The following is a 27,982-nucleotide window of genomic DNA, read 5'->3' as shown; positions in this document are numbered from 1 at the left end:
GTAGTCCACTCCCCGGTTTGATATGTGTCGGGAGAGCCCTTTTTGCCCGCAAACGCTGGCCCCTCGGGTCTCTATGCCTTGGCAGTGGCTTTACCCCTATGGTTGGGCTGTTGTCTTCAGTCGGGTCTTATGTGGGAAAGGTCCTAAAGTCCAGTCCTCAATCAGTTGATTTGACTCAGCCAGGTTGTTTCTGGGCCTTGTACTGGGTCAGAGTACCTCTCCTGGTGCTCAGGTTTCCAATCGGTTTTCCGGTTCGGTACCGGCGGGCCACTGCCCGTCCCCGGTCCCTACGGTTCCACCGGCTGTAATCCCAGCTCCTGCAGGCGGCGACCACCGTCTGCCTCCTTGCCAGAGGTGACTGGGCTCCAACCCAGACACCGGGTGTAGAGTATGGCAGACCTAGGCACAGGTCTGCCCTTGAACTTCACTTCACTGTCAAAGCTAATCTACTGTCTTTCCCACCTCCGGGCCTGTGAACTCCTCGGTGGGCGGAGCCAACCGCCTGGCTCCGCCCCCTGGTGTGAACATCAAACCCGGAGGGTGGTGACAAGGGTTTTGTAGTTTGGCTGCTGTCACCTTACTAAGGGGGGTGCGTGTGTGTATGGGACTACCTGTGACAACCTGGCTAGTCCAGGGCGTCACACGTGTGAAACCTATTAGCGATTTTGAATCGTTGCAAAAACGTTCAAAATCGCTAATCGGTGACATCCCCCCCATAATCTCAATTATTGTTGCTGCTGCAGTTACGATGTTGTTCGTCATTCCTGCGGCAGCACAGATCGCTATGTGTGACACCGCAGGAGCGACGAACATCTCCTTACCTGCATCCTGCCAGCAATGAGGAAGGAAGGAGGTGGGCGGGATGTTCCGGCGGCTCATCTCCCCCCCTCCTGTTTGATTGGGCGACCGCTTAGTGAAGTCGCTCTGACGCCAAATGAACCGCCCCCTTAAAAAGGAGGTGGTTCACTGGTCACAGCGACGTCGCTAGGCAGGTAAGTATGTGTGACGGGTCCGCGCAATTTTGTGCGCCACGGGCAGCGATTTGCCCGTGACGCACAAACGATGGGGGCGGGTACGCACACTAGCAATCTCGCTACCGAGATTGCAGCGTGTAAAGCGGCCTTTAAAGCAGCATTACACGCAATGATATCGCTAACGAGATGCCGTTGGGGTCACGGAATTCCTGACGCACATCCGGCCTTGTTAGCGACGTCGTTGTGTGTGAAACGTACGAACGACCGCTAACGATCAAAAATACTCACCATATCGTTGATCGTTGTCCAGTCATTATAATCCCGATTATCGTTGCAGGACGCAGGTTGTTCGTCGTTCCTGAGGCAGCACACATCGCTATGTGTGACACCGCAGGAACATGGAACAACATCATACCTGCGGCCGCCGACAATGAGGAAGGAAGGAGGTGGGCGGGATGTTATGGCCGCTCATCTCCGCCCCTCCACTTCTATTGGGCGGCCGCTTCGTGACGCCGCAGTGAAACGGTTAGAAAGGAGGCGGTTCGCCGGCCACAGCGACGTCGCTAGGCAGGTAACTATGTGTGACGGGTGTTAGCGATGTTGTGCGCCACGGGTAGAGATTTGCCTGTGGCGCCCTGGACAAGCCAGGTCATCACAGGTACTACACCAACACACCCCACACCCCGGTTAGGCACATCTAGGTCAAACATAAATCCTTGTTGCCTTCCTCCAGGGGCTGATGTCCACATCAGGGGGTGGGCCAGGCGGTTGGTCCTGCCCACCGAGGAGTTCACAGTCCTGGAGGCGGGAAAAGGAGTCAGATTAGTTTTGAGGAGTAAAGTGGTAGCAGAGCAGTCTGAAGGCGTCCGGGTGTGTGGCCCGGATGGAACAGCAAGGTTGGCAGACAGTTGGCAGGAGAGGCTGATTAGAGTGAACCGTAAGGACCGTGGACGGGCGTTGGCCCGGCGGTACCGGACCGGAGAGCAAAGAGAAGCCAGCACCATTCGGCAGGGCCTACGGACCCCGACCAGGCTAGGAGTCGCCGTAAAACCAGTCAAATCCGTTAGCGAAGGGAACCTCCGGGGTTTCCCAGCAGCCAAGACCCGATTGAAGACAACAGCTCAAACCGTAGAGGGAAACACAGTCACCGCCAAGGCTACAGTTCCCAGAACCAGAGCCTGCGGGCAAAAGGGGCTCCTTCAGCACCCATCCAAGCTGGGGAGCGGGTTAGCGGTGGGAAGCCATTGGAACCGTACACAAAACACAGGTGCAGGGAAAGGCAGTCACCATCAACCTATCGGGAGGAGAACAACCACAGCCGTCTGTGGGACCCGTCCATCCAGCCGTTTGTTTCATCAGAGACTCCGTGTGTGTTACTGGCTGAGTGAGTACCACCGTGCCGTGCGGCATAGCGCTGCCCCTGCGACCCTGCACCTCACCAGGCCCCGTAACCCGCCTGCCAACCATCCCTACCCCATCACCGGGCCCCGGGACACTCAACCCCCTACCCACGGAGGGGAGAACCAACATCTAAGCTGCTCCCTGTCACCGCTCCCGGGATCCCCGTCCAGAGCAGCGGTGGTGTCACCAACTTCACCACAACCGTGGGTGGCATCACGGACAATATCCCTAAACCAAACCACCCCCTTTCACTCACGGGCGAGGAACGCCGCTCGAGTCCCCGGGATCCGGCCCACCGCTCGAGCCACCACCGAGCAGCAGCAGTAGCCTGACCCGAGCAGTGGGTGAGCGCAGCGTCCCCTCCTCCGCCTGCGACAACTTGGCGTCACGAACAGGATCTTACCACTCTGTCGTCTGGTAGAGGTGCGCCTTGTGACCGCCGGAGGTGTCCGGCCGAAAATCTTGAGAAGCCGCCATTTTGGGTGCGAAAAGTCCCCGCTCGAGCGTCTTCCCGAGTAGTGGAGGCGCGAAAGCTGAAGCTCCGCCCCTGAAGAGGAGGTGCCAGAGAGACACTAAGAGGGGGGCGGATGGCATCTGGCCGCATGTAGCCCGCGGCTATAAAAGCAGGGACGCCAGGACCCTGCAGCCATCTTTTTGTTGGTTCCTGGAAGAGGCCTCCGCATGTACCAGCCGTCCCGCAGCACCGTAGCCCCCGCGCCTGGAACCGCGGCGTGGCTGGAGGTCCGGACCGCCCAGCTACAACAAAGGCTGCAGATTCGCATGCAGCTCCTCCTGGAGGAGTGGGAGGCCGACATGGCGGAGGTGGTAGCGGCTATAAGGAGACGCGAGGAGGAGGATTTGGAGGAGCGGGTAAGAGACCCACGTCCCTGTATTCCGGAAGGATCGGCCATTGCGGCTGAGGGGCCCGGCCCGCGCCTGCTCACCCTGCCGCCTCCCTCGCTATCCGCGTTAGTCATTACTGCCCTGCCACAAGGACCGCTACCCGCCCAACCGATAGCGGTACCCCGCCTGTCCTACCAAGCGGACCGATCTGCAGCCGCGGCATGTGACCGGGCAGCACCGCTCCCTTGGAAGACGCCGAAGGCCGAGCCCGTTGTTGAAGCTGTACCGGAGGCACCGCTGATCGTGCCTGACCCCGCATCAGCCCCGGCAGCCCGTCTCGTGCAGGAGGAGGCGGAGGTTCGGCGGGAGAGGATCCCTGTTCCCATTCCCCACACCTCGGCTGAGGTTGCGCCAGGTCGCCGCTGCAAGGCAGCACCCCATGCCAAGTCACCGCGGGACCTTCCACCCAGATTGCCAGTGGTGGGCAGTGTCCAGGAGGTCTCGCGGGGCCCGACCCGTGCGCAGGGGCTCGCAGCAGCCCCGTATTGGGACAGGGAACCGGCACCGCTGGGCCTGGAGATTGCCGAGAGGGAGAGAAGGAAGGCGGAGCTGGTGGCCCGCATGATCCGGGAAAAGGAAAGCCTTCGCCAAGCGACCTTCCGTGTCCGGGGCCCGCTCTATGAAGGGCAAGTGAGAAGATTTGACGTCCTTGGGGCTATGGTTTCATATATGAGCCGGGCCTGGAGGCCGAAGTTTTTGTGGCTCGGTGGGACGTCAATGCCCATCTGCCGGAAGACCACCCGGGCCGCAACCTGATGCCGGGAGATTTGGTGCAGTACACCAGGCACTGCGGGGAGAGGGGTTGGTTTGCGCTGGATGCGAAGCTGAGGGGCAGTCAAGAGGCCCGAGTATCCGCCCAGCCCCCTCCCCTGACCGACACCGAGGAGTCAGAGTGATGGCAGCGGAGCCCCGCAGCAGTTGTCCCCGTTGGGACCACCAGTACCGTTTGAAAGTTTCAAAATGATAAGCAAATCAACCGAAGATGTCATCTGATTGAACCGTCATTGAACCGGCCGTTGCCGGCAACTGTTGTCCCCGTAGGGACTGTTTGATCCTTGCGTAAGGAACTGCTTACGGACAAGCCCAAGAACTTGCAGGGCAACCACAAACTCAGTGTAAATAATGCATGTAAATAAAAATTGTTGTGGCTTGATACCGTTACCGCCTCCGGAGAGGCTGATTTGGGAGGATGGGCCTGGAGGAAAGGGATGGCCCAGGCCCACCACTACCGTAACCGGTGGCGATCCTCCGGGGGTTCAGGGGTTCCCCATGGACGTGGGTCCCCTGAAAGAGACAGAACCCGCTCGGGCAGCCTGGTGATGGACTGGGGCAAGGGGTGCTGCCCACTTCTTAGAGGCAGCATCAGGGCCAGGTTGTTTGGGTGGGAGAAGAGCGGAAGCTGTTACCGTTTGCAAAGTTTAAGCACCGTACCTCCCGTTATGGGAAGATTCATGAAAATGCTTATGTTCCAATGTTTTATGTGTTTTACCTGTTTTTACCCTTTTTTTCAGTTTGGGAAAATAAAACCGGTGATGGAATGGGCAGCCCGCGGACGGTCTTCATTTTACTAAGGGGGAATGTGGCGCCCTGGACAAGCCAGGTCATCACAGGTACTACACCAACACACCCCACACCCCGGTTAGGCACATCTAGGTCAAACACAAATCCTTGTTGCCTTCCTCCAGGGGCTGATGTCCACACCAGGGGGTGGGCCAGGTGGTTGGTCCTGCCCACCGAGGAGTTCACAGTCCTGGAGGCGGGAAAAGGAGTCAGATTAGTTTTGAGAAGTAAAGTGGTAGCAGAGCAGTCTGAAGGTGTCCGGGTGTGTGGCCCGGACGGAACAGCAAGGTTGGCAGACGGTGGTGACCGTCTGCAGGAGAGGCTGATTAGAGTGAACCGTAAGGACCGTGGACGGGCGTTGGCCCGGCGGTACCGGACCGGAGAGCAAAGAGAAGCCAGCACCATTTGGCAGGGCCTACGGACCCCGACCAGGCTAGGAGTCGCCGTAAAACCGGTCAAATCCGTTACCGAAGGGAACCTCCGGGGTTTCCCAGCAGCCAAGACCCGATTGAAGACAACAGCTCAAACCGTAGAGGGAAACACAGTCACCGCCAAGGCTACAGTTCCCAGGGCCAGAGCCTGCGGGCAAAAGGGGCTCCTTCAGCACCCATCCAAGCTGGGGAGCGGGTTACCAGTGGGAAGCCATTGGAACCGTACACAAAACACAGGTGCAGGGAAAGGCAGTCACCATCAACCTACCGGGAGGAGAACAACCGCAGCCGTCTGTGGGACCCGTCCATCCAGCCGTTTGTTTCATCAGAGACTCCGTGTGTGTTACTGGCTGAGTGAGTACCACCGTGCCGTGCGGCATAGCGCTGCCCCCGCGACCCTGCACCTCACCAGGCCCCGTAACCCGCCTGCCAACCATCCCTACCCCATCACCGGGCCCCGGGACACTCAACCCCCTACCCACGGAGGGGAGAACCAACATCTAAGCTGCTCCCTGTCACCGCTCCCGGGATCCCCGTCCAGAGCAGCGGTGGTGTCACCAACTTCACCACAACCGTGGGTGGCGTCACGGACAATATCCCTAAACCAAACCACCCCCTTTCACTCACGGGCGAGGAACGCCGCTCGAGTCCCAGGGATCCGGCCCACCGCTCGAGCCACCACCGAGCAGCAGCAGCAGCAGTAGCCGGACCCGAGCAGTGGGTGAGCTCAGCGTCCCCTCCTCCGCCCGCGACATGCCCGTGACGCACAACTGACAGGGGCTGGTGCTTTCACCAGCGACATTGCTAGCGATATCACTGTGTGTAAAGTGGTCTTTAGCCTGATTTAGGAAATTTCACTGAAAGATTTTATAGAGCGCACAAAAGGTAGATGCCCTGTGGCCTTCATCTTCTCGATGCTTCCTCTACTCTTTACCTAGTATAGACAGTGTATGATATTACTACTAGGGTACTGCATGGCCTTATTGTTTTGTCATTATATAATTTTGAATTTTGATAATTGTGGTTGGAAAATGTGAGTATTTTATGGTTGTATTAAATGTGCACTATATGGTGGTCTTATTTGGGCTATGTATGGTGGTATTACATCGGCACTATATATAACCTAATTGCTTTAGCATTATATATTTGGGGTTTTTGCAATTGTGGTCACATAAGTTTGGCATTGTACTGCGTGTAGTATTGTGATCACTGTGGTTACATAACTTGGGCGTTGCATGGTGGTATTACATGTATGCTAAATAATGGAGTTATTTGTGCATTGTATTTTGGTGTAACATAGGTTTCGCGGGCGGGGAGGGGACGCTGTGCTCACCACGCTCGGGTCCAGCGCTGCTGCTGCTTCGCTTGCTGCTCGGTGGCTCGAGCGGTGGGCCGGATCCGGGGGCTCGAGCGGCGCTCCTCGCCCGTGAGTGAAAAGGGGAATGGTTTTGGGGGTTTATTGTCTGTGACGCCACCCACGGTTGTGGTGAGGTTGTGACACCACCGCTGCTCTGGACGGGGATCCCGGGAGTGATGACAGGGAGCAGCTTAGATGTTGTTTTTCCACTCCGTGGGTAGGGGGGTTGGTTGTCCCGGGGCCCGGTGAGGGAGGAATGGCAGGTGGGTTACGGGGCCTGGTGAGGTACAGGGTCGCGGGGGCAGCGCGGTGCCGCACGGCACGGTGGTACTCACTCAGCCAATGATGAATGCAAAGTCTCCGGTAAAACAAACGGCTGGATGGACGGGTCCCACAGACGGCTGCGGTGGTTCTTCTCCCGGTAGGTTAGCGGTGACTGCCTTTCCCTGCACCTGTGTTATGTTCTCGGTTCCGATGGCTTCCCACCGGTAACCCGCTCCCCAGCTTGGATGGATGCTGAGGGAGCCCCTTTTGCCCGCAGGCTCTGGCCCTGGGAACTGTAGCCTTGGCGGTGACTATATTTCCCTTCACAGTTTGAGCGGTTGCCTTCAATCTGGTCTTCACTGCCCCGGAGGTTCACTTCGCTAACGGATTTGACCGGTTTTACGGCGACTCCAAGCCTGGTCGGGGTCCGTAGGCCCTGCCGAATGGTGCTGGCTTCTCTTCGCTCCCCGATCCGGTACCGGTGGGCCACCGCCCGTCCCCGGTCCTTACGGTTCACGTCAATCAGCCCCTCCTGCAGACGGTCACCACCGTCTGCCAACCTTGCTGTATGTGCCCGGGCCACGCACCCGGACACAGTCAGTCTGCTCCACCACAACTTCACTCTTCTCGATTACTCTCTCTACTACACTCTACTACTCTGACTTCCTTTTCCCGCCTCCAGGACTGTGAACTCCTCGGTAGGTGGCGCCAACTGCCTGGCTCCACCCCGTGGTGTGGACATCAGCCCCTGGAGGGAGGCAACAAGGATTTTTGTCTGACTTTGATGTGCCTAGCCGGGGTGTGGGGTGTGTTGTTGCAGTACCTGTGACGTCCTGGCTTGTCCAGGGCGCCACATTCCCCCTTAGTAAAATGCAGACCGTCCGCGGGCTGCCCGTCCATCCCCGGTTTTATTTTTGTTAACTGCAAAAGAGTAAAAACAACATTTACAAACACAAGCATTTTTAGTCAAACTTCCCATAACGGGAGGTACATTCTTAAACGTTGCTAACGGTATGTGTTTATTAAACGGTAACGGCTTCCGCTCTTCTCCCACCCAAACAACCTGGCCCTGATGCTGTCTCTAAGAAGTGGGCAGCACCCCTTGCCCCAGTCCTGAACCAAGTTGCCCGAGCGGGTACAGTCTCTTTCAGGGGACCCGCGTCCATGGGGACCCCTGAACCCCCGGAGGATCGCCACCGGTTACGGTAGTGGCGGGCCTGGGCCACCCCTTTTCTCCAGGCCCATCCGCCAAATCTGCCTCTCCGGAGGCGGTAATGGTTTAAGAAAATATTTACATCCCACAAGTTTGTGGTTGCCCTGCAAGTTCTCGGGCTTGTCCGTAAGCAGTTCCTTACGCAACGGTTGCAGAAAGTCCCTACGGGGACTAGTTGCCGGCAACGGCTGGTTCAATCACGGTTCCAATCAGATAACATCTTCGGTTGATTCAATCTTATCATTCAAACTTTTATCTATACACTCAAAACACAAAGCCCCCTTTAAAGAGTAGTTTCCCTGTACCTAAGTGGGGGTCTACCTAGGTTGGGACGGGTGGACCTTCGGGGCCCAGTGTCAGTGGTGGCAGGCAGTGGGGCAGAGGGAACAACTAGTTCCTCCTCCCTGCTATCGTGTGGGGCAGGCGGAGGCGTAGGGGAGCTGGGTACAGGTTCATCCCTGGGCACTGGCTCATGGTCGATCACTTCCTTCACTTCTTCATCCACGGGTTGTGGGAACAGTATCACTGGAAGAATCACCGTGCCGTTCTGCGTAGGCCAGTCTACCGGGAAATCACCCATCATGGTATGGATTACCCCTTTTTCTTTCTCCGCCGGTCTGGGAACTGGAGCTTCAGCTGCTACCCTCAATGGTGGTGGGCATCTCTTTAGATGGTCCCGGGAAACCGTGGCCAAAGTCCTCCCCTGGTCACGGCTGATCTTGTAGGCCTTCCCATTCTCCCATCCAGTGGGCTGTACTACATACTGGGTCTTTTCCCATTGATCATCCAGCTTGTGGGTCCTTCTTTTTCGCTTCAGCACTACATCCCCAGGCTGGAAGGGACCGGCAGGCGCCTTCTTGTTGAAGCACTGCTCCTGCTGTCCCCGACTCTGGCACAAGTTCTTCTCAACATATTCCTGGACCTGTCGGTACTGTGCTCCCCGCCAAGTGTCCCATTCAGCTGTCGAAGGGAGTGCTTCTGGGGCTTCCAACCCCATTTCTAAGTCCACTGGTAGCCGGCCGGGGCGAGCCCTCATCAGGTATGCTGGAGTGCATTTCGTAGAGCTGGAAGGGATGTTGTTATACATATCGACCAGGTCAGGTAGCTTCTCCGGCCACAGGTTCCGCTCTTCCAGCGGTAACGTCTTGAGGAGGGCCAGGACCAAGTGGTTCATCTTTTCACACATGCCATTGGTTTGGGCATGGTAAGGTGTGGTCCGGATTTTCTTGCAGCCGTACAACTGGCAGAATTCTTGGGGTACCTCCGCTTCAAAGGCCGGACACTGGTCGGTAAGCACCCTCTCGGGGTACCCATGCGGTCGACAGAAATAAGCCTGGAACGCTCTAGCGGCGGTACGGCCGGTTAGGTCCTTAACTGGGACAACCACCATGAACCTTGAATAGTGGTCTACAATGGTCAGAGCGTAGGTGTACCCACTTCGGCTGGGGGTGAGCTTCATATGGTCGAGGGCAACCAGCTCCAGCGGTTGATGCGTAACGATCGGGTGTAGGGGTGCCTTCTGGCTGGCCTCGTCCTTCCTTCTCAATGCGCAGGGGCCGCATTCTCTGCACCATGACTCCACAGATTCCCGCATTCCACTCCAATAGAACCGCTCTCTCAACAACATCTCCAGCTTCTTCCACCCGAAGTGCCCAGCACCATCATGGTATGCTTGCAAGACGGTGGGCACGTTAGCCTGGGGAATCACTAGCTGGCGAACCTTCTCGTGGGTCTTCGGGTTAATCAGCTCACGATACAACTTCCCCTGGTGTAGGAACAGCCGGGTCCGTTCTCGCCACAGACGTTGGGCTTCGGCAGGGGCGGCAGGGTCTATCCCAGCAGAACCCTGTTCCACCAGGGTCTTGACCCGGCGGACAGCAGGTGCCTGGTCCTGAGCTTTTTGCCACTCCTGACTGGGCAGCGGGTCTAGGTTCACCCGTTATTGATGGACATACACCTTCTCAGTTAGCGGCCGGTGAAACGCAGGCAACTCGATCTCTTCGAGGTCGTCATCCTCTGGCCCCTCTTCCGACAGGTGGGGCATCCGGAAGAGTGCATCGGCATTAACGTTGGTACGGCCGGCCCGGTATTTGATGGTGAAATCGTAGTTGGCTAACCTGGCCACCCACCGCTGCTCCAACGCGCCCAGCTTGGCTGTATCTAGATGGGTCAGCGGGTTATTGTCCGTGTAAGCAGTGAACTTGGCTGCTGCCAGGTAATGGTGGAACCGCTCGGTGATAGCCCACACCAGTGCTAAGAGCTCAAGCTTGAAAAAGCTGTAGTTCTCAGGATTCCTCTCAGTCGGTCGGAGTTTTCGGCTAGTGTGGCGCCCTGGACAAGCCAGGGGCCACAGAGAACAACACAACACACCCCACACTCCCGGTCAAGCACACCGAAGTCAGACACAAAACCCTTGTTGCCTTCCTCCAGGGGCTGATGTCCACACCAGGGGGTGGGCCAGGCGGTTGGTCCCACCCACTGAGGAGTTCACAGTCCTGGAGGCGGGAAAAGCAGACAGTTTAGTTTGGAAGTGGAAGTGGAAGGAAGGAAAGTGGTAGTGGAGCAACTAACTGACAGCGTCCGGGTGTGTGGCCCGGGCGGTACAGCAAGGTTGGCAGACGGCGGTGACCGTCTGCAGGAGTGGCCTATCGGAGTTTACCGTAAGGACCATGGACGGGCGGTGGCCCGGCGGTACCGGACCGGTACGCAAAGAGAAGTCAGCACCATCTGGCAGGGGCTTACGGACCCCGGCAAGGCTAGGAGTCGCAGTGAAGTTGCCGAATCCGTTAGCGAAGGGAACCTCCTGGGTTTCCCAGCAGCCAAGTCCCGAAAGAAGGCAACTGTCCAACCAAGGGAGGGAGACACCGCCACCGCCAAGGCAACCGTTTCCCAGGGCCAGAGCCTGCGGGCAAAAGGGGCTCCTCCAGCCCATATCCAAGCTGGGGAGCGGGTTACCGGTAGGAACCCATTGGAACCATCAACCGTACGTAGGTGCAGGGAAAGGCAGTCACCATCAACCTGCCGGGAGAAACAACACCGCAGCCGTCTGTGGGACCCGTCCATCCAGCCGTGTGTTTTACCGAGAACTGTGTCCTCATCATTGGGCTGAGTGAGTACCACCGTGCCGTGCGGCACAGCGCTGCCCCCGCGACCCTGCACCTCACCAGGCCCCGTAGCCCGCCTGCACCATTCATCCCTACCCCCATCACCGGGCCCCGGGACAACCAACCCCCTACCCACGGAGGGGAGAACTAACAACAAAGCTGCTCCCTGTCACCGCTCCCGGGATCCCTGTCCAGAGCAGCGGTGGTGTCACCAATATCACCACAACCGTGGGTGGCGTCAAGGACAATAACCAAACATCCCCATAATCAATCCCCCCTTTCACTCACGGGCGAGGAACGCCGCTCGAGTCCCCACCGAGCAGCAGCAGCAGCAGCCGGACCCGAGCAGTGGGAGAGCGCAGCGTCCCCTCCTCCGCCCGCGACACTAGCATAAGCAATCACCTTCTCCCTTCCGTCTTGGACCTGGGATAGAACAGCCCCCAAGCCCACATTGCTGGCATCGGTGTAGAGGATGAATGGGCGGCTGTAGTCGGGGTACGCTAGGATTTCCTCTCCAGTCAGAGCCGCTCTCAGCTGGCGGAAGGATTCTTCATGCTTTTCTTCCCACACCAATGGGGCTCCTAGGGGTCTACCACCCTTGGTCTGTCCCACGAGGAGGTCTTGCATGGGGGCAGCCATCTTCGTGTACCCCTTAATGAAGCGACGGTAATATCCCACCAGGCCCAAGAACTGCCTCACTTCCCTCACTGTGGTCAGTCTCGGCCAGTCTTGGATGGCAGTGATCTTCTCGGGGTTGGGGGCCACACCTTCCGCACCCACCACATGTCCAAGGTACTGCACTCTGGGCTTCAGCAAATGACACTTTGAGGGTTTCAACTTCATCCCATACTTAGCAAGGGACGCGAACACCTCGGCTAGGTGCTCCAGGTGGGATTCATACGTCTGTGAGTACACAATCACATCATCTAAGTACAGCAAGACGGTCTCGAAATTTAGGTGCCCCAGACAACATTCCATCAGCCGTTAGAAGGTTCCGAGGGGCATTGCACAGCCCGAACGGCATGCTGTTGAACTCACAAAGTCCCATAGGAGTGGCGAAGGCAGTCTTCTCTCGGTCTTCAGGCGTCCGCGGCCACCTGCCAGTACCCACTGGTGAGGTCAAGGGTAGAGAAGTAGTTAGCGGTTCTCAGCGCGGCTAGGGACTCTTCAATTTGGGGCAGAGGATAAGCATCCTTATGCGTTATCTGGTTAATCTTCCGGTAATCCACACACATCCGCATGGTGCCATCCTTCTTCTTAACCAGCACCAACGGGGCGGCCCAGGGACTACAGCTGTCCCTAATAACCCCCGCCTCCTTCATGTTCCTCAACATGTCTTTGGCGCATTGGTAGTGTGCGGGGGGAATAGGCCTGTATCTCTCTTTAATAGGGGGGTGTTCACCGGTAGGGATGTGGTGTTGGACCCCTTTAATCTGCCCAAAATCTAGAGGATGTTTGCTAAAAACTCGCTCATACTCCTGTACCACCCGGTATACCCCTTCCTTGTGATGTGTGGGGGTATCATCAGTGCCGACGTGTAGCTCTCGACACCACTCGTCTAACTCCCCCAGGGATGGGTGAGAACTGGCAGTAGGCGGTGAGATCGGGGGAACGGCCTCATGGATGGTGTGGGGATCTAGAGTGAGCAACTTGGCAAGGGTAGCGTACCGGGGAAGCCTAACCTCTTCCTCCCCACAGTTCAACACCTGTACGGACACTCTCCCTTTCTTGACGTCTACCACCCCTCGGGCGGCCATTACTGTGGGCCAGTGTTCGGAGGGCATGGGCTCTATCATGGTGGGGTAGTCTCGCCCTTGGGGCCCTACCGCTGCCCTACACTAAATCATCATCTCACTCCTGGGAGGCACAATCAAAGGGGCCGCATCCATCACTCTCACTCCTCCAATCTCTCCTCCTGTCGAGTTCACATGCTTGAGATACATCAGGGCCCGGATCTCACGCTGCACAGCTCTCTGTCGGCTCCCCGCCGCTGTGGCAGCCAGCTGCTGCAGTAGGTTCAGCACCTCACTCATACAGTGCTCCATCACATTAGTCCCTAGCACTACCTTCGGGTTATGATCACTGGGTTCATTCATTATCACAATCAACCCCTGGTGTGCAGTTCAGCTCGTCCCACAGTCATGGCCACTTGTTTGTACCCCACTTGGGAGTCCATCAGTCCATCAGCGGCAATCAGTGTCATGCTGCCATCTGGGGGGGCTAGTTCGTCCTTCCCCCAATACCATTGATACAGTGTGTATGGTATTGTGGTTACCTGAGATCCAGTGTCCAGGAGAGCCATCAGCAGGCTGCCGTCCACTGTCAGGGGGATGATGGGCCGGGCTCCGATGTGCCGGTCCCACCAGTCGGGGGGGCCACTGTGTTCTACCCCTGAGGATTGGCCCGTGGCCCCAGGAGTTGCTCGTTTAACGGACACCGTCGGGAGTAGTGGCCGGGCTTGCTGCACCTGTAACAAATCGGAGGTCCATACCGTGAGTCATTGGCCCTTCTCCGCTGCATCCAGGGGACGTCCTCGGGGCTGTCGGCGAGCTGCATCTTCCCCGGGGGCTGGGACCTGGTCGGAGGCTGGAGTGCGGCGAGGATCTTGTCGAGGTCCCCATCCATGCGGCGGACCTGGGCAGCCAGTTCCTCCATCATTCCGCTTGGGGCTGCAGGTACTGGAGGCGTTGGGAGGGCAGGGGCCACCACGACGGGAGCCGTCCCAGCTGGCCATGGGGCTGCCTCAGGGACTTCCGATGCTGGGGGCTGCAGAGCTTTAATGGCCCGTTCCTTTAACACGGCAAAGTCCACATCAGGGTGTTCTAGGGCCCACAGCCGGAGTTGTTTGCGGTCCTCCGAGGACCTCATCCCCTGTACAAACTGCTCAACTAACATTTTGTTGCTGTCCGCATCGCTAATGGTGTCTACCCGCTTCAGTGTGCGGAGGGCGGTTTGCAGACGCAAGGCGTAGTCCCGAATACTATCCGCGGGCGGTTGCCGGCATTGATAAAACTGCATCCGCAGCTCGGCTTCGGTACGGGTCTCAAAGGCAGTCTGTAGCTTCTCAAAGATGGTGGCTACAGAGGACCGGTCCCCCTCGGCCCAGGTCTCCGCCTCCTGCTCAGCCGCGCCGGTTAGCTGCCCCAGCACTACCGCTGCACATTGCTTATCAGTCAGGGGGTACAGTTCTAGTAGCGGGCTAAGCTTCTTCCGGAAGACCTGCAACGCGTCAGGTTTCCCATTGTACTGCGGCAGCCAGGTAGCTCCGGGCACATAGGGCAAGGAGAACGGCATCACCTGAGCGAGAGCTGGGGCCGCGGCGCCCCCCACCAGTGCGGCCGGGACCTGGATGGACCCATTCCCATCCACAGGTGCCACTGCGACTGCCGCTCCTCCAGCGGCTCCGTCGGGCGCAGACATCTTGTTTCCGTCCCCCTTAGTCTTTTTCTGGCTCCCCCTCTACAGGGGCGGGGTTTCGGCTTTCGCGCCTCCACTGCTCGAGGAGACACTCGAGCGGGGACTTTTCGCGCCCAAAATGGCGGCTTCTCCAAATTTTCGACCAGACACCTCCGGCGGTCACAAGGCGCACCTCTACCAGACGGCAGAGCGGTAAGATCCTGTTCGTGACGCCAAGTTGTCGCGGGCGGGGAGGGGACGCTGCGCTCACCACGCTCGGGTCCGGCGCTGCTGCTGCTTCGCTTGCTGCTCGGTGGCTCGAGCGATGGGCCGGATCCGGGGGCTCGAGCAGCGCTCCTCGCCCGTGAGTGAAAAGGGGAATGGTTTTGGGGGTTTATTGTCCGTGACGCCACCAACGGTTGTGGTGAGGTTGTGACACCATCGCTGCTCTGGACGGGGATCCCGGGAGCGATGACAGGGAGCAGCTTAGATGTTGTTTTTCCCCTCCGTGGGTAGGGGGTTTGGTTGTCCCAGGGCCCGGTGAGGGAGGAATGGCAGGTGGGTTACGGGGCCTGGTGAGGTGCAGGGTCGCGGGGGCAGCGCGGTGCCGCACGGCACGGTGGTACTCACTCAGCCAATGATGAATGCAAAGTCTCCGGCAAAACAAACGGCTGGATGGACGGGTCCCACAGACGGCTGCGGTGGTTCTTCTCCCGGTAGGTTGGCGGTGACTGCCTTTCCCTGCACCTGTGTTATGTTCTCGGTTCCGATGGCTTCCCACCGGTAACCCGCTCCCCAGCTTGGATGGATGCTAAGGGAGCCCCTTTTGCCCGCAGGCTCTGGCCCTGGGAACTGTAGCCTTGGCGGTGACTGTATTTCCCTTCATAGTTTGAGCGGTTGCCTTCAATCGGGTATTGACTGCTGGGAAACCCCAGAGGTTCCCTTCGCTAACAGATTTGACCGGTTTTACGGCGACTCCAAGCCTGCTCGGGGTCCGTAGGCCCTGCCGAATGGTGCTGGCTTCTCTTCGCTTCCCGATCCGGTACCGGCGGGCCACCGCCCGTCCCCGGTCCTTACGGTTCATGTCAATCAGCCCCTCCTGCAGACGGTCACCACCGTCTGCCAACCTTGCTGTATGTCCCCGGGCCACGCACCCGGACACGGTCAGTCTGCTCCACTACCACTTCACTCTTCTCGACTACTCTCTCTACTACACTCTACTACTCTGACTTTCTTTTCCCGCCTCCAGGACTGTGAACTCCTTGGTGGGTGGGGCCAACCACCTGGCTCCACGCCCTGGTGTGGACATCAGCCCCTGGAGGGAGGCAACAAGGATTTTTGTCTGACTTTGATGTGCCTAGCCGGGGTGTGGGGTGTGTTGTTGCAGTACCTGTGACGTCCTGGCTTGTCCAGGGCGCCACATTGGCACTCACTAACCATATTGTTTTAGAATTATACAGTTTTTTTATTGTGACGGTTTAATTTGAGTGTTATATGGTGCTATCATATGGGCCATATATAGGGTATTATTTGCTCTATATCTTGTGGTATTATTTGGTGACTATATAAACTTATTGTTTTTGTCTTTTAAAGGGGTGGTTCACTAGTTACATTACTGGCCACATCGATATAATGTTGAGAAACAAGGATTCTCCCAAATACCATGTATTACTGTGGCGCCCTGGACTAGCCAGGTCGTCACAGGTAAGACGCACACACACACCCACCCCCGGACAGTTACATTAGCCAGACACAAAATCCTTGTTGCCTCCCTCCAGGGGCTGATGTCCACACCAGGTGGGGTGGAGCCAGGCGGTTGTCCCCACCCACCGAGGAGTTCACAGGCCTGGAGGCGGGAAAAGTGACAGTTTAGTCTTGGAGGTGAAAGCGAGAGGAGTAAACACTTGAGGTGTCTGGGTCGGAGCCCGGACACTGACAGCAAGGTTGGCAGACGGTGGTGGCCATCTGCAGGAGTGGTGGATCAACGCGGAACCGTAGGACCGGGGTCGGGCGGTGGCCCGCCGGTACCGAACCGGGGAGCGAAGTGAAGCTAGCACACACAGGCAGGGCCATCGGACCCTGACTAGGCTTGGAGCCACCGTTAACAGTCAAATCCGAGAGTGACAGGAACCCCAAGGGTTTCCTAACTACCCAAGTCCCGTCAGAAGGCAACCGTGCGCACCGTGAGGGTATACAGCCACCGCCACAGGCTAGAGACCCAAGGGCCAGCGCCTGCGGGCAAAGCGGGCTCCTCCGGTATCCATACACCGGGGAGCGGACTACCGTTGGGAACCCATCGTAGTCAAAACAGTACACAAAGGTGCAGGGAAAGACAGCCACCATCACCTGTCCGGGGAGAGACACTGCAGCCGGCTGCGGGACCCGTCCATCCAGCCGTTTGGTTTACCGGAGACTTTGTGCATCTCTTGCTGAGTGAGTACACCCGTGCCATCTGGCACCGCGCCGCGCTGTCCCTGCAACCCTGCACCTCACTGACCCTACCTCCCCGTCCCACCACCGGGCCCCGGAACCACCAACCCCTACCCACGAAGGGGGGAAAACAACATCCCAGCTGCTCCCTACCATCGCTCCCGGGATCCCCGTCACCAGCAGCGGTGGTGCCCACCTTCACCACACAAACCAACCTTCTTTTCACTCACGGGCGAGGAGCGCCGCTCGAGTCCCTGGATCCAGCCCACCGCTCGAGCCACCGAGCAGCAGCAGCAGCGCCGGACCTGAGCTTTAGCGAGCGCAGCGCCCCGCTGCCCGCGACATTACCAATAGTGCCTGTGAGCGGCGCTATTGTAGTCCGCTCATTCCCATTGCGTGATCCCCGGGCTCTGTATCCTCTGATGTCCGGTGATGTCACGTTAACTTTCAGTTGAATCGACATCACCGAGGCGGCCCCAGTCACAGCCCAGCGTCACAGCCCAGCATCTCCCTGCTCCCTCTTTCACTGCAGAGCACCACAAGCAGGAGCGACGCTGGGCTGTGACGAGCGGTGAAATGCTGCCCTCAGCTCAGTCCTCACGGAGACCGGATCCTGTCTCGGTGATGTCAGGTCAACTGGAGACATCAGAGGCCACGGAGCCCAGGGTCATGCGGTGGGGATGAGCGGACCGCAATAGTGTCCCTCACAGGCCGTATTACCAATTCATGGTATTTGAGAGAAGCCTTGTTTCTCAACGTTATATCGATGTGGCTTGGAAAACTAAGTAGTGAAGCACCTCTTTAATTGTGATCACATAATTTGGGCATTGTACAGTGGTGGGTGATTTTATTTAGGCTATGGAAGGTGGTATTATTTGGGCACTATGTATCCTTATTGTTTGACTTTATATATTTTTATTTTTGGGACTTTTGGTGACATAATTTGGGCAATGTGCAGTGTTATCATATGGGTACTATATGGTGGTGTTATTTGGGCTCTTTATGGCCTTGTTGTTTTGGCTGCACAGGGCTCATCACCTGCCACTACTGAATCAGACCCCATCAGCCTTGATGACCTGGTCACCCATAGCTTACAAACCTGGTCCCACGTCTGGCGCTCATGTGTCGCCCAGGGTTATGGGGTACTCGGTCCCGGGCGGTGTATAACTGGGGAATGTCACTTTGGTGGCCGTTGCCCAGTCCCGTGCCCTGGGTGCTTTTTGAAAAGGGGAATATTTATGTGCCACCCCTGTGCCAGCAGCCGGGATGCTCGGATCTGGATCCTGCAGTGTGGCTCGAGGGATTCTCTGGACCCGGGGGTCGCGTGGACACTCCAAATAAAAGGGGACGTATTTGTACGGGATTTGTCGTAATGAGTCTGTGACGCCACCCACGGTGTATGGTGAAGTGTGGCACCACTGTTGATGCTGTGGGGCACCCGGGGGCGATGGGATGGCAGCTGGTTGTTAACCCCTCCGTGGGTAGGGATGGTTACCCCGGGACCCGGTGACTTGGTGCAGGGGACGGTGATGGCAAGGGCGGGCGCGCCTGGTCGGACCAGGGAGTCTCAGCTTACTCACGGTTAAACAAATCAGACAAGTACAGTAGTTAACCAAGGTGCTGGTGGCCGGCGGCCGGGTGTACTCGGGCTGGTGGTCTATGTCACTTTCCTCTGCACTGTGTTGTGATGTGGTGGACTTCTCGGTGTGGAACACGGGAGTCCACTCCCGGTACTTCTGTTGGGAGCCGGGCCCGCTGACGCTGACCCGTGGGATCTACCGGGCCCTGACGGATGCCCTATCCCTCTCTGTGGGTGGTTGTCTGCTTTTGGGACTTTGGTTGGGACAGGACCTATAATCCTGCCCTCAATTGGTTAATTAGCTAGGCCGTTGGTTTCGGTCCTGGCTTCAGGGTCCAAGTACCCCCTCTGTGCACGGTTTCCGGGTCGGTACCAACTGGCTCCAAGCCTGCCCCGGTCCACCTCGGATCTCCGGCTGCCGTCTTCCCGTCTCCAGTCAGACACGGACCACCGTCTGCCACCTAGCCAATGTACCGGGGCTCCAACCTCGGCGCCTCTGCTCTCTGTACTTGAGCTTCACCTTCACACTCCTCCTCACTACTACTCCACTCCAACTCCAAACTCAACTTTACTTTTTTCCTGCCTGGGCTCTCCAGACCCCTAGGTGGGCGTTCTCCATCCGCCTGGTCCCGCCCACTGGTGTACCTGTCTTACCCTGAGGGAAGGTGACTAGGGTTTCAGGTCGGCTGTATGTAACCCTGTGAGGAAATGTGTTGTGCGGGGCCTCTGCTGTGTGACCACCTGGCGGCGCCAGGGCGTCACATTTACAGGGGATTGTTGAGTAAAGTTTATACGTAACACCACTTGCGGTGTTGCGGCTACATAGATGGAGCCGCCGCTGCACAATGTTCACTACTGGGGCTGGTGTTAGTGGCAGCCTGGATGTTGGGCTCTCCGCAAGCAAGGCCAGGCCCCAGAGGGTAGGTGATGTGACGGGTGTCGGAAGAAGGTAGGCCACATAAGGGTTGCAGTGTAACTGGTTCTTTACTCACTTTCTGGTGATAACTGGTCACCTGAGGCTGGCTGGTCTTAACCGCAGGTCCCCGTAGTCCCAGTGCCGGTTTAGTGACCTGGTGGCCTCTTTCCCCTGCACCTGTCTTTGGTTGATGGGTCCCCGTGGCGTAGATCAGCTGGGGGTCCACTCCTGGTTGTTTTCTTCAGCAGTCCATATGACGGTAGCGTGAACCCTGTGGGGTTGGAGTCTCTGGTCCTGTACCTGGTTCTCCCTTTGCTACTGAGTCCCGAACTTCAAGGTCAGTGAGGTCCTTGATGGTCCCCTCACTGTGCAGATCTTACCAGGTCTACCTGGAGCTTTTGCCTGACTCAGGATTCTGTACCCCGTTGGTGCGTAATTCCGGGAGTACTTCACCGTGCTCCACCGGCAACTAACTGCCTGGGCCCTCAGATCACTGTTCACTCCTATCAGTCTGTCTCCTCACTTTCACTGTCACTGCTAGACTGCTCACTCCGCTGTCTCTGCTAGACTGACTACTGTCTTCCTGACTGTCCACTGTCTGCCCCTCCCACCTGGTTGTCTAGTGGACTGGATTGGCTCCACCTCTAGGCAGCCATCCATTGGTCCGACACTAGCCTTGTACCATTCTATGGGGCATAATTGGACAAAACAGGGATTTTTGTTAGTGTTTGTGTGTGACCGGCACTGGTTTTCTGGGTCCCTAGAGGGTAGGCCCTGCATCATGGTGGGGATGCAGTACATTGTAGTTCCCTGATGGACTCAGGGGCGCTACACTCATACAGGCATCTTCACAAGTCGCAGCTAAATTTTCTGTTGTTGTTGATTGGACAATGATATTTTAATTTTTTTTGGCAAGTTACAGTATATGGGCACTGAATGGCAAACTATGTGAAGGGGCACAACCTAGCCTCAATATCTTGTAGTGACAATTTAGGATTGTCATAATAACATAAAGGTGTGAATACTTTAAATGGAGGCTATCTGTTACTAGGAGTGTTACACAAAACTCACCGATTGTCATAGCAGCATCAGATGCTGTTCACATTACAGATCCTGACACTTCACCCTACGGTTTCTCTGGTGCTTCTGAGCTACACAGGCAGGCTCAGGCATCGACCAGCTGTGTGCTCATTCATGATCAGGCTAGCAAGAGTTAATCTCGGCTAGCCTGCTTGTTACTTGTTGCTGGAAGCTTATCCCATTGGCTCCCTTCCTATTTAAGATGGTGGAGTCTGTCCTCTCATACCAACTATAGTTTATTGTTGTGTTGGTCTGTGTGCTGTAGTAACCCAGTCCTGTTGGTGATTGTATTGCTTTGTGCTTGGAGTTGTAGCATTCTTCAATTGTCTTATTGATTCCTCCCTGTTCTTATTTTCCTCCTAAGCTCTTATTGTCTTATACCTATGTGCATGTGCCAAGAGATAGCGATTTGTTTTCCCTTGTTTGTCTATTTCTGTTGGCTTTATCACTCCTGTCCCGGCCCTCCCCAGCGGTTGGGGGCAAGAGGTATAAGATCAGGGTAACATCTAAATCGCAGTGGACAGAGGGACCTCTGGTGACATCATGCCCATATGACCAGAAGGTGCGGAGCCTCCCCAACATAGCTGATACTAGGAAGTAAAGTTATTTTTTTAAGTCCACGTGGGCATGGAGTTCTTTATATTAGAAGCATGGGTTTGGAGGTAAGACCCCCAGATGGGGGGTGGAGCCTTCCGTTGCATGACAATAGTGGACGGGAGGAAACATCACTATGTCCACCAAACAAACAGGCCATGCCCACCAACCAAACCGGCCACGCCCAAGGTCCTTCTGGCCACTGGGATTTAGCCACAACCATAAGATTAGGGCTGGACAGAAACAGTGCCAGGAAGGCGGCTCAGACATCCTCACCTTCAGAGGTAACTCTGAGATCAGGGATAGCTACGGTCCCCTAGCCTGAGGGCTAGTTTATGAGCTCTTGACCCCTGCTTTCTCCTCACAATGACACTATCAACATAACTTGATCTACTATTTAAATCAGTTTTGTTTGTGAAATTCAGTTAAATATTTTTGTCAAACTTTTTTTATGCATTTCAAAATCTATATTAAAAAAAAAAATCTTGCAATTTTCACATTGGCTAATGGTTTGTTTTGTTTTAGACTTTACCTTTCTGTTGCTTCAGGAAATAACACATGTACATTAGCCACAATGGTCAGGCCCAGACCCTATATTTATAGTAATGTGTCTAATGAGCATGTGCATAGGTCATTGTGATGGGAGGGAGGAAAAGGGTCAGTTGGGACATCTCCTATTGTGATTGGTGGATCTTGTGTTATAAGCTGTGTATAGAGGATTTCACTAGCAGAGACGGACCCCTATACAAAAACAATATATGGGCCATTTGCAGCCCAAGAGCTTATCAGAATGCACAATTCCACCTGCTTTGGATGTAGATGTGACCCCCTTACCTCTTGGGCCCCTGTGCGGCTACACAGGTTGCACCAATGGTATGTCTGCCCCTAGAGGTGTTACCTGTCATTATAATCCTGCCTCTTCTGATAAGGAGCCTGCTGAAAACTCTTACTGAAAGGTGAGTAAGTATGAGTCTAAAAGAGCCCTAGTGGCCAGTGCGAGAATTGCAAGATTACACTTTTTTTTTTATTAATAAAAATTATAATATATATATACATATATATATAAACCACACTGGAAAAATCTTAAAAGAATACATGTAACACAAAAACTTGATTTAAGCAATGACATTTTCTGATGATACCTTACATATTTTTTTTAAAAACAATAAAAATAAAAAAATGAATATATATAAAAATGTATCTAGGTATGTATGTGTGTATATATATATATATATATATATATATATATATACAGTTAGGTCCAGAAATATTTGGACAGTGACACAAGTTTTGTTATTTTAGCTGTTTACAAAAACATATTCAGAAATACAATTATATATAGATATGGGCTGAAAGTGCACACTCCCAGCTGCAATATGAGAGTTTTCACATCCAAATCGGAGAAAGGGTTTAGGAATCATAGCTCTGTAATGCATAGCCTCCTCTTTTTCAAGGGACCAAAAGTAATTGGACAAGGGACTCTAAGGGCTGCAAATAACTCTGAAGGCGTCTCCCTTGTTAACCTGTAAACAATGAAGTAGTTAAAAGGTCTGGGGTTGATTACAGGTGTGTGGTTTTGCATTTGGAAGCTGTTGCTGTGACCAGACAACATGCGGTCTAAGGAACTCTCAACTGAGGTGAAGCAGAACATCCCGAGGCTGAAAAAAAAGAAAAAATCCATCAGAGAGATAGCAGACATGCTTGGAGTAGCAAAATCAACAGTCGGGTACATTCTGAGAAAAAAGGAATTGACTGGTGAGCTTGGGAACTCAAAAAGGCCTGGGCGTCCACGGATGACAACAGTGGTGGATGATCGCCGCATACTTTCTTTGGTGAAGAAGAACCCGTTCACAACATCAACTGAAGTCCAGAACACTCTCAGTGAAGTAGGTGTATCTGTCTCTAAGTCAACAGTAAAGAGAAGACTCCATGAAAGTAAATACAAAGGGTTCACATCTAGATGCAAACCATTCATCAATTCCAAAAATAGACAGGCCAGAGTTAAATTTGCTGAAAAACACCTCATGAAGTCAGCTCAGTTCTGGAAAAGTATTCTATGGACAGATGAGACAAAGATCAACCTGTACCAGAATGATGGGAAGAAAAAAGTTTGGAGAAGAAAGGAAACGGCACATGATCCAAGGCACACCACATCCTCTGTAAAACATGGTGGAGGCAACGTGATGGCATGGGCATGCATGGCTTTCAATGGCACTGGGTCACTTGTGTTTATTGATGACATAACAGCAGACAAGAGTAGCCGGATGAATTCTGAAGTGTACCGGGATATACTTTCAGCCCAGATTCAGCCAAATGCCGCAAAGTTGATCGGACGGCGCTTCATAGTACAGATGGACAATGACCCCAAGCATACAGCCAAAGCTACCCAGGAGTTCATGAGTGCAAAAAAGTGGAACATTCTGCAATGGCCAAGTCAATCACCAGATCTTAACCCAATTGAGCATGCATTTCACTTGCTCAAATCCAGACTTAAGACGGAAAGACCCACAAACAAGCAAGACCTGAAGGCTGCGGCTGTAAAGGCCTGGCAAAGCATTTAGAAGGAGGAAACCCAGCGTTTGGTGATGTCCATGGGTTCCAGACTAAAGGCAGTGATTGCCTCCAAAGGATTCGCAACAAAATATTGAAAATAAAAATATTTTGTTTGGGTTTGGTTTATTTGTCCAATTACTTTTGACCTCCTAAAATGTGGAGTGTTTGTAAAGAAATGTGTACAATTCCTACAATTTCTATCAGATATTTTTGTTCAAACCTTCAAATTAAACGTTACAATCTGCACTTGAATTCTGTTGTAGAGGTTTCATTTCAAATCCAATGTGGTGGCATGCAGAGCCCAACTCGCGAAAATTGTGTCACTGTCCAAATATTTCTGGACCTAACTGTATATAAAATTTTCTCCGCTCTGTATGAAGAAAAAAACAAAAATCATGTGTGTGAATAATATTCTATACTCTATATATATTTGGAGATTCCAGCTTTGTGACCAAATAGGCTGCAGATTTTGACTTTGCAGTGTAAACGGTGGCAAGCGTCGCCCTGGATGTGTGATGCAGACACATTCGGCAGCGCGGGTGACTGCTCCGCTCAGCACTCTCACTCTGCACTTCCTGATGTGATGACTGCTGTCAGGAAGCTGTGGGTCTGTGTCACTACATCAGTAAAACCCGGGTTCCACAAGTGCCAGTGGCGTCCACTCCAGCTGGGCCTGGGAAGATGGCGTCAGGCATAGGAGGGGGTAAGAAAGTGCAACCTGTCCCCCCATTCTTTATACTGCTGTCTCTCTCCCTCGCTTTTGGGCTTATCTATAATTTATTGTATAGCTGCTTACTGCAACCTGTCCCCGATGGCTGCTCATAATCTTGTACCAATGCATTGTGTGCCATTGTTATATATATATATATATACAGTATGTACATATACAGTATATACACTATGCTGATCTGATAGCATATACTGTATATGGCAGACATAGGGTTATGTGCAGAGCACAGTGTACGTGGGGCATGGGCTACTTTCACGTGGTTATGCTACGGGTGCATTTTGCTTCCGTATTTTGGCCCCAGTTCCCGGACCGCCCCTGGTACCACTCTCTGGGCATAGGGCAATATACTATACAAGTCACATCGGTCTATCCTAGCAGTATACAGACGGACTGATGTATGTAGCGTTCCTATGTGCAATGGCTGCCACTTCCTATATGACTTTTGGCCTCACATATGCCGTATCATGTATCTGCGCCCTGCTGCGATTACACCTCGTATCTTTATTCTCATATCCCCCGTACATGTCAGTGTCAGGCTTTATAGGGTTATATCTTCTCTCAGTGATGTTTTAACCACATCCTGCTTTCAGCATAAAGTAACAGGTCAGTGACTTTATTTCTGTCTGCACCGGAGAGGACAGGATTAGAAACGTGTCTCAGCATCAAAGATATCCAGAGACGATATAGGATTTAAGGCCAACTTATCCCCAGGTCCAAAGTGTCCAGTGTTTACTCTTATCTTATTCCCATCTCCTCCATTACTGTTCTGTTTCTTTTTTTTTTTTTTTCTTTTAAGCCTTAATTTTTATGGCCTTTACAAAGGGGGCGTTGTCTCTCAGGGGAGTCCCCGGGTGAATCTGCTGCCAGAAGGTCACAGTGCCTTGCCACTAGCGGGTTCACTACTGTTATTTGATAACATCTCCCTGCTCGTGGTGCTGTAAGGTTAAACACCCTCTTCTGCCTGGCTGCTGGCTGTAGCTTCCAATCTCAGGTGCGGCTGTTTGGGATCACTCCCCTTCCCTATTTAAGTGACATGATCTGATCACATGATGCCTGTGATAGAAACTGAATCCTCATTTCTATGTGGTCCACTTTGGAAGAACCCTGCTCTGGAAGACGTTTGTCTCGTTGTGTGCAGCAGTGGTGTTTGCTGCACTGAAGCCACCTGGAGTGATATTTCAGTTTTTACTTGTTTAAATTTGCAAAAATGTCTACATTTATGTTTTTTTGGGGTTTTTTTAAGTAAAGATGGGGTGCAGAGTGTACATTAATGAGAGAAAAATGAACTTTTTTGAATTTACCAAATGGCTGCAATGAAACAAAGAGTGAAAAATTTTAAAGGGTTTGATTACTTTTCCTACCCACTGTACATTGGAAAAACAGGAGGACAAACGTGGTTGTATTGCAAAAATATATATCAAAATTTATTCATTCATCTACAGTTAGATGCAGCACATAATTGTGCAGTGCAAAAAGACAGAGGGCACCTTGGCACCGGACAAGAATGATCATAGGGATTCACATGGCAAGTACAAAGACAAATAGGATATAAATCATTACATACAGATTACCAGGTTTGTTGCCAGATGAAACCAGAGAGCAATAGCTGGTGTCCAAACAGAGGTAAATAGAACAGCACACTAGGCCCATCCATATGTCGGGACGTCAGTACATACCAGCGGCTATTTACATCATTACATACAGATTACAAAGTTTGTTGCCAGATGAAACCAGAGAGCAATGGCTGGTGTCCCAAAAAGGGTAAATACTTGGCAAGTACAAAAACAAATCAGGTGTAAATCATTACATGCAGATTACAAGGTTTGTTGCCAGATGAAACCAGAGAGCAATAGCTGGTGTCCAAACAGAGGTAAATAGAAGTAAATAGAACAGCACACTAGACCCATCCATGTGTCGGGACGTCAGTACATACCAGCGGCTATTTACATCCTTACATACAGATTACAAAGTTTGTTGCCAGATGAAAACAGAGAGCAGTAGCTGGTGTCCAAACAAGGGTAAATAAAACAGCACACTAGACTCATCAATATGTCAGGACGTCAGTACATACCAGCGGCTGTATAAGTGAGAGGATCACCAGAAATTGCTTCAAAGTGCCAAAGTGCAAGAATCAAGGACCAAAAAACAGTCCCCCCTAAGGCAGGTAACGCACGTTTCACGTGTTAGTGGTGTAACGCTTCATCAGACCAAGGAGGGGAGGTCACCCCACCCCTCCTTGGTCTGATGAAGCGTTACACCACTAACACGTGAAACGTGCGTTACCTGCCTTAGGGGGGACTGTTTTTTGGTCCTTGATTCTTGCACTTTGGCACTTTGAAGCAATTTCTGGTGATCCTCTCACTTATACAGCCGCTGGTATGTACTGACGTCCTGACATATTGATGAGTCTAGTGTGCTGTTTTATTTACCCTTGTTTGGACACCAGCTACTGCTCTCTGTTTTCATCTGGCAACAAACTTTGTAATCTGTATGTAAGGATGTAAATAGCCGCTGGTATGTACTGACGTCCCGACACATGGATGGGTCTAGTGTGCTGTTCTATTTACTTCTATTTACCTCTGTTTGGACACCAGCTATTGCTCTCTGGTTTCATCTGGCAACAAACCTTGTAATCTGCATGTAATGATTTACACCTGATTTGTTTTTGTACTTGCCATGTGAATACTATTTACCCTTTTTGGGACACCAGCCATTGCTCTCTGGTTTCATCTGGCAACAAACTTTGTAATCTGTATGTAATGATGTAAATAGCCGCTGGTATGTACTGACGTCCCGACATATGGATGGGCCTAGTGTGCTGTTCTATTTACCTCTGTTTGGACACCAGCTATTGCTCTCTGGTTTCATCTGGCAACAAACCTTGTAATCTGTATGTAATGATTTATATCCTATTTGTCTTTGTACTTGCCATGTGAATCCCTATGATCATTCTTGTCCGGTGCCAAGGTGCCCTCTGTCTTTTTGCACTGCACAATTATGTGCTGCATCTAACTGTAGATGAATGAATAAATTTTGATATATATTTTTGCAATACAACCACGTTTGTCCTCCTGTTTTTTCATTATTCCTCTAGTGGTTTGCATGTTTTTTCAATTGATAGAGGCCCATACAGGACACTCTACTTATATACATTGTGAGACTGCTTAGTCATGTTACATTTACTATTGAAGCTTCACACTCTTTCCTCATGGATATTTTTGCTTGCCCACTGTACATTGGGCCTGTATCTTAATTGGGGCCCACAGATACTTCCAATTGAGTTGACACCTTCATGACATGCCATGCCCAATATTCAACCCCTTAAATACAGTGCCTTGCAAAAGTATTTGGCCCCTTTGAATTTTTCCACCTTTTTCCACATTTCAGGCTTCAAACATAAAGATAAACATTTTTAATGTTATGGTGAAGAATCAACAAGTGGGGCACAATTGTGAAGTTGAATGAAATTTATTGCTTAATTTAAAAGTTTATTAAAA

At 53.3% G+C, this 27,982-nt stretch overlaps 1 protein-coding gene across 3 annotated transcripts in view; it reads left to right on the top strand.

The window, feature by feature from the left end:
• GMIP (GEM interacting protein) overlaps positions 1–27,982 on the top strand; it is a 165,996-nt gene that overhangs the window by 20,111 nt on the left and 117,903 nt on the right. The window contains exon 1 of one of the 3 annotated variants that reach the window (XM_075346306.1): positions 24,394–24,458. The exons of the other annotated variants lie outside the window; for them this stretch is intronic. Coding sequence (XP_075202421.1) covers positions 24,437–24,458 — 22 coding nt within the window. The 5' untranslated portion in view covers positions 24,394–24,436. Of the gene's footprint in view, positions 1–24,393; positions 24,459–27,982 lie in introns of those variants that run through there. 3 annotated transcript variants of the gene reach the window in all.

The sequence above is a fragment of the Anomaloglossus baeobatrachus genome, chromosome 4 (genome assembly GCF_048569485.1).
Source record: "Anomaloglossus baeobatrachus isolate aAnoBae1 chromosome 4, aAnoBae1.hap1, whole genome shotgun sequence".
Classification (NCBI taxonomy): Eukaryota; Metazoa; Chordata; class Amphibia; order Anura; family Aromobatidae; genus Anomaloglossus; species Anomaloglossus baeobatrachus.
Note: the sequence above shows the minus strand (reverse complement) of the source record. Positions and strands in the feature narration are given on the sequence as shown.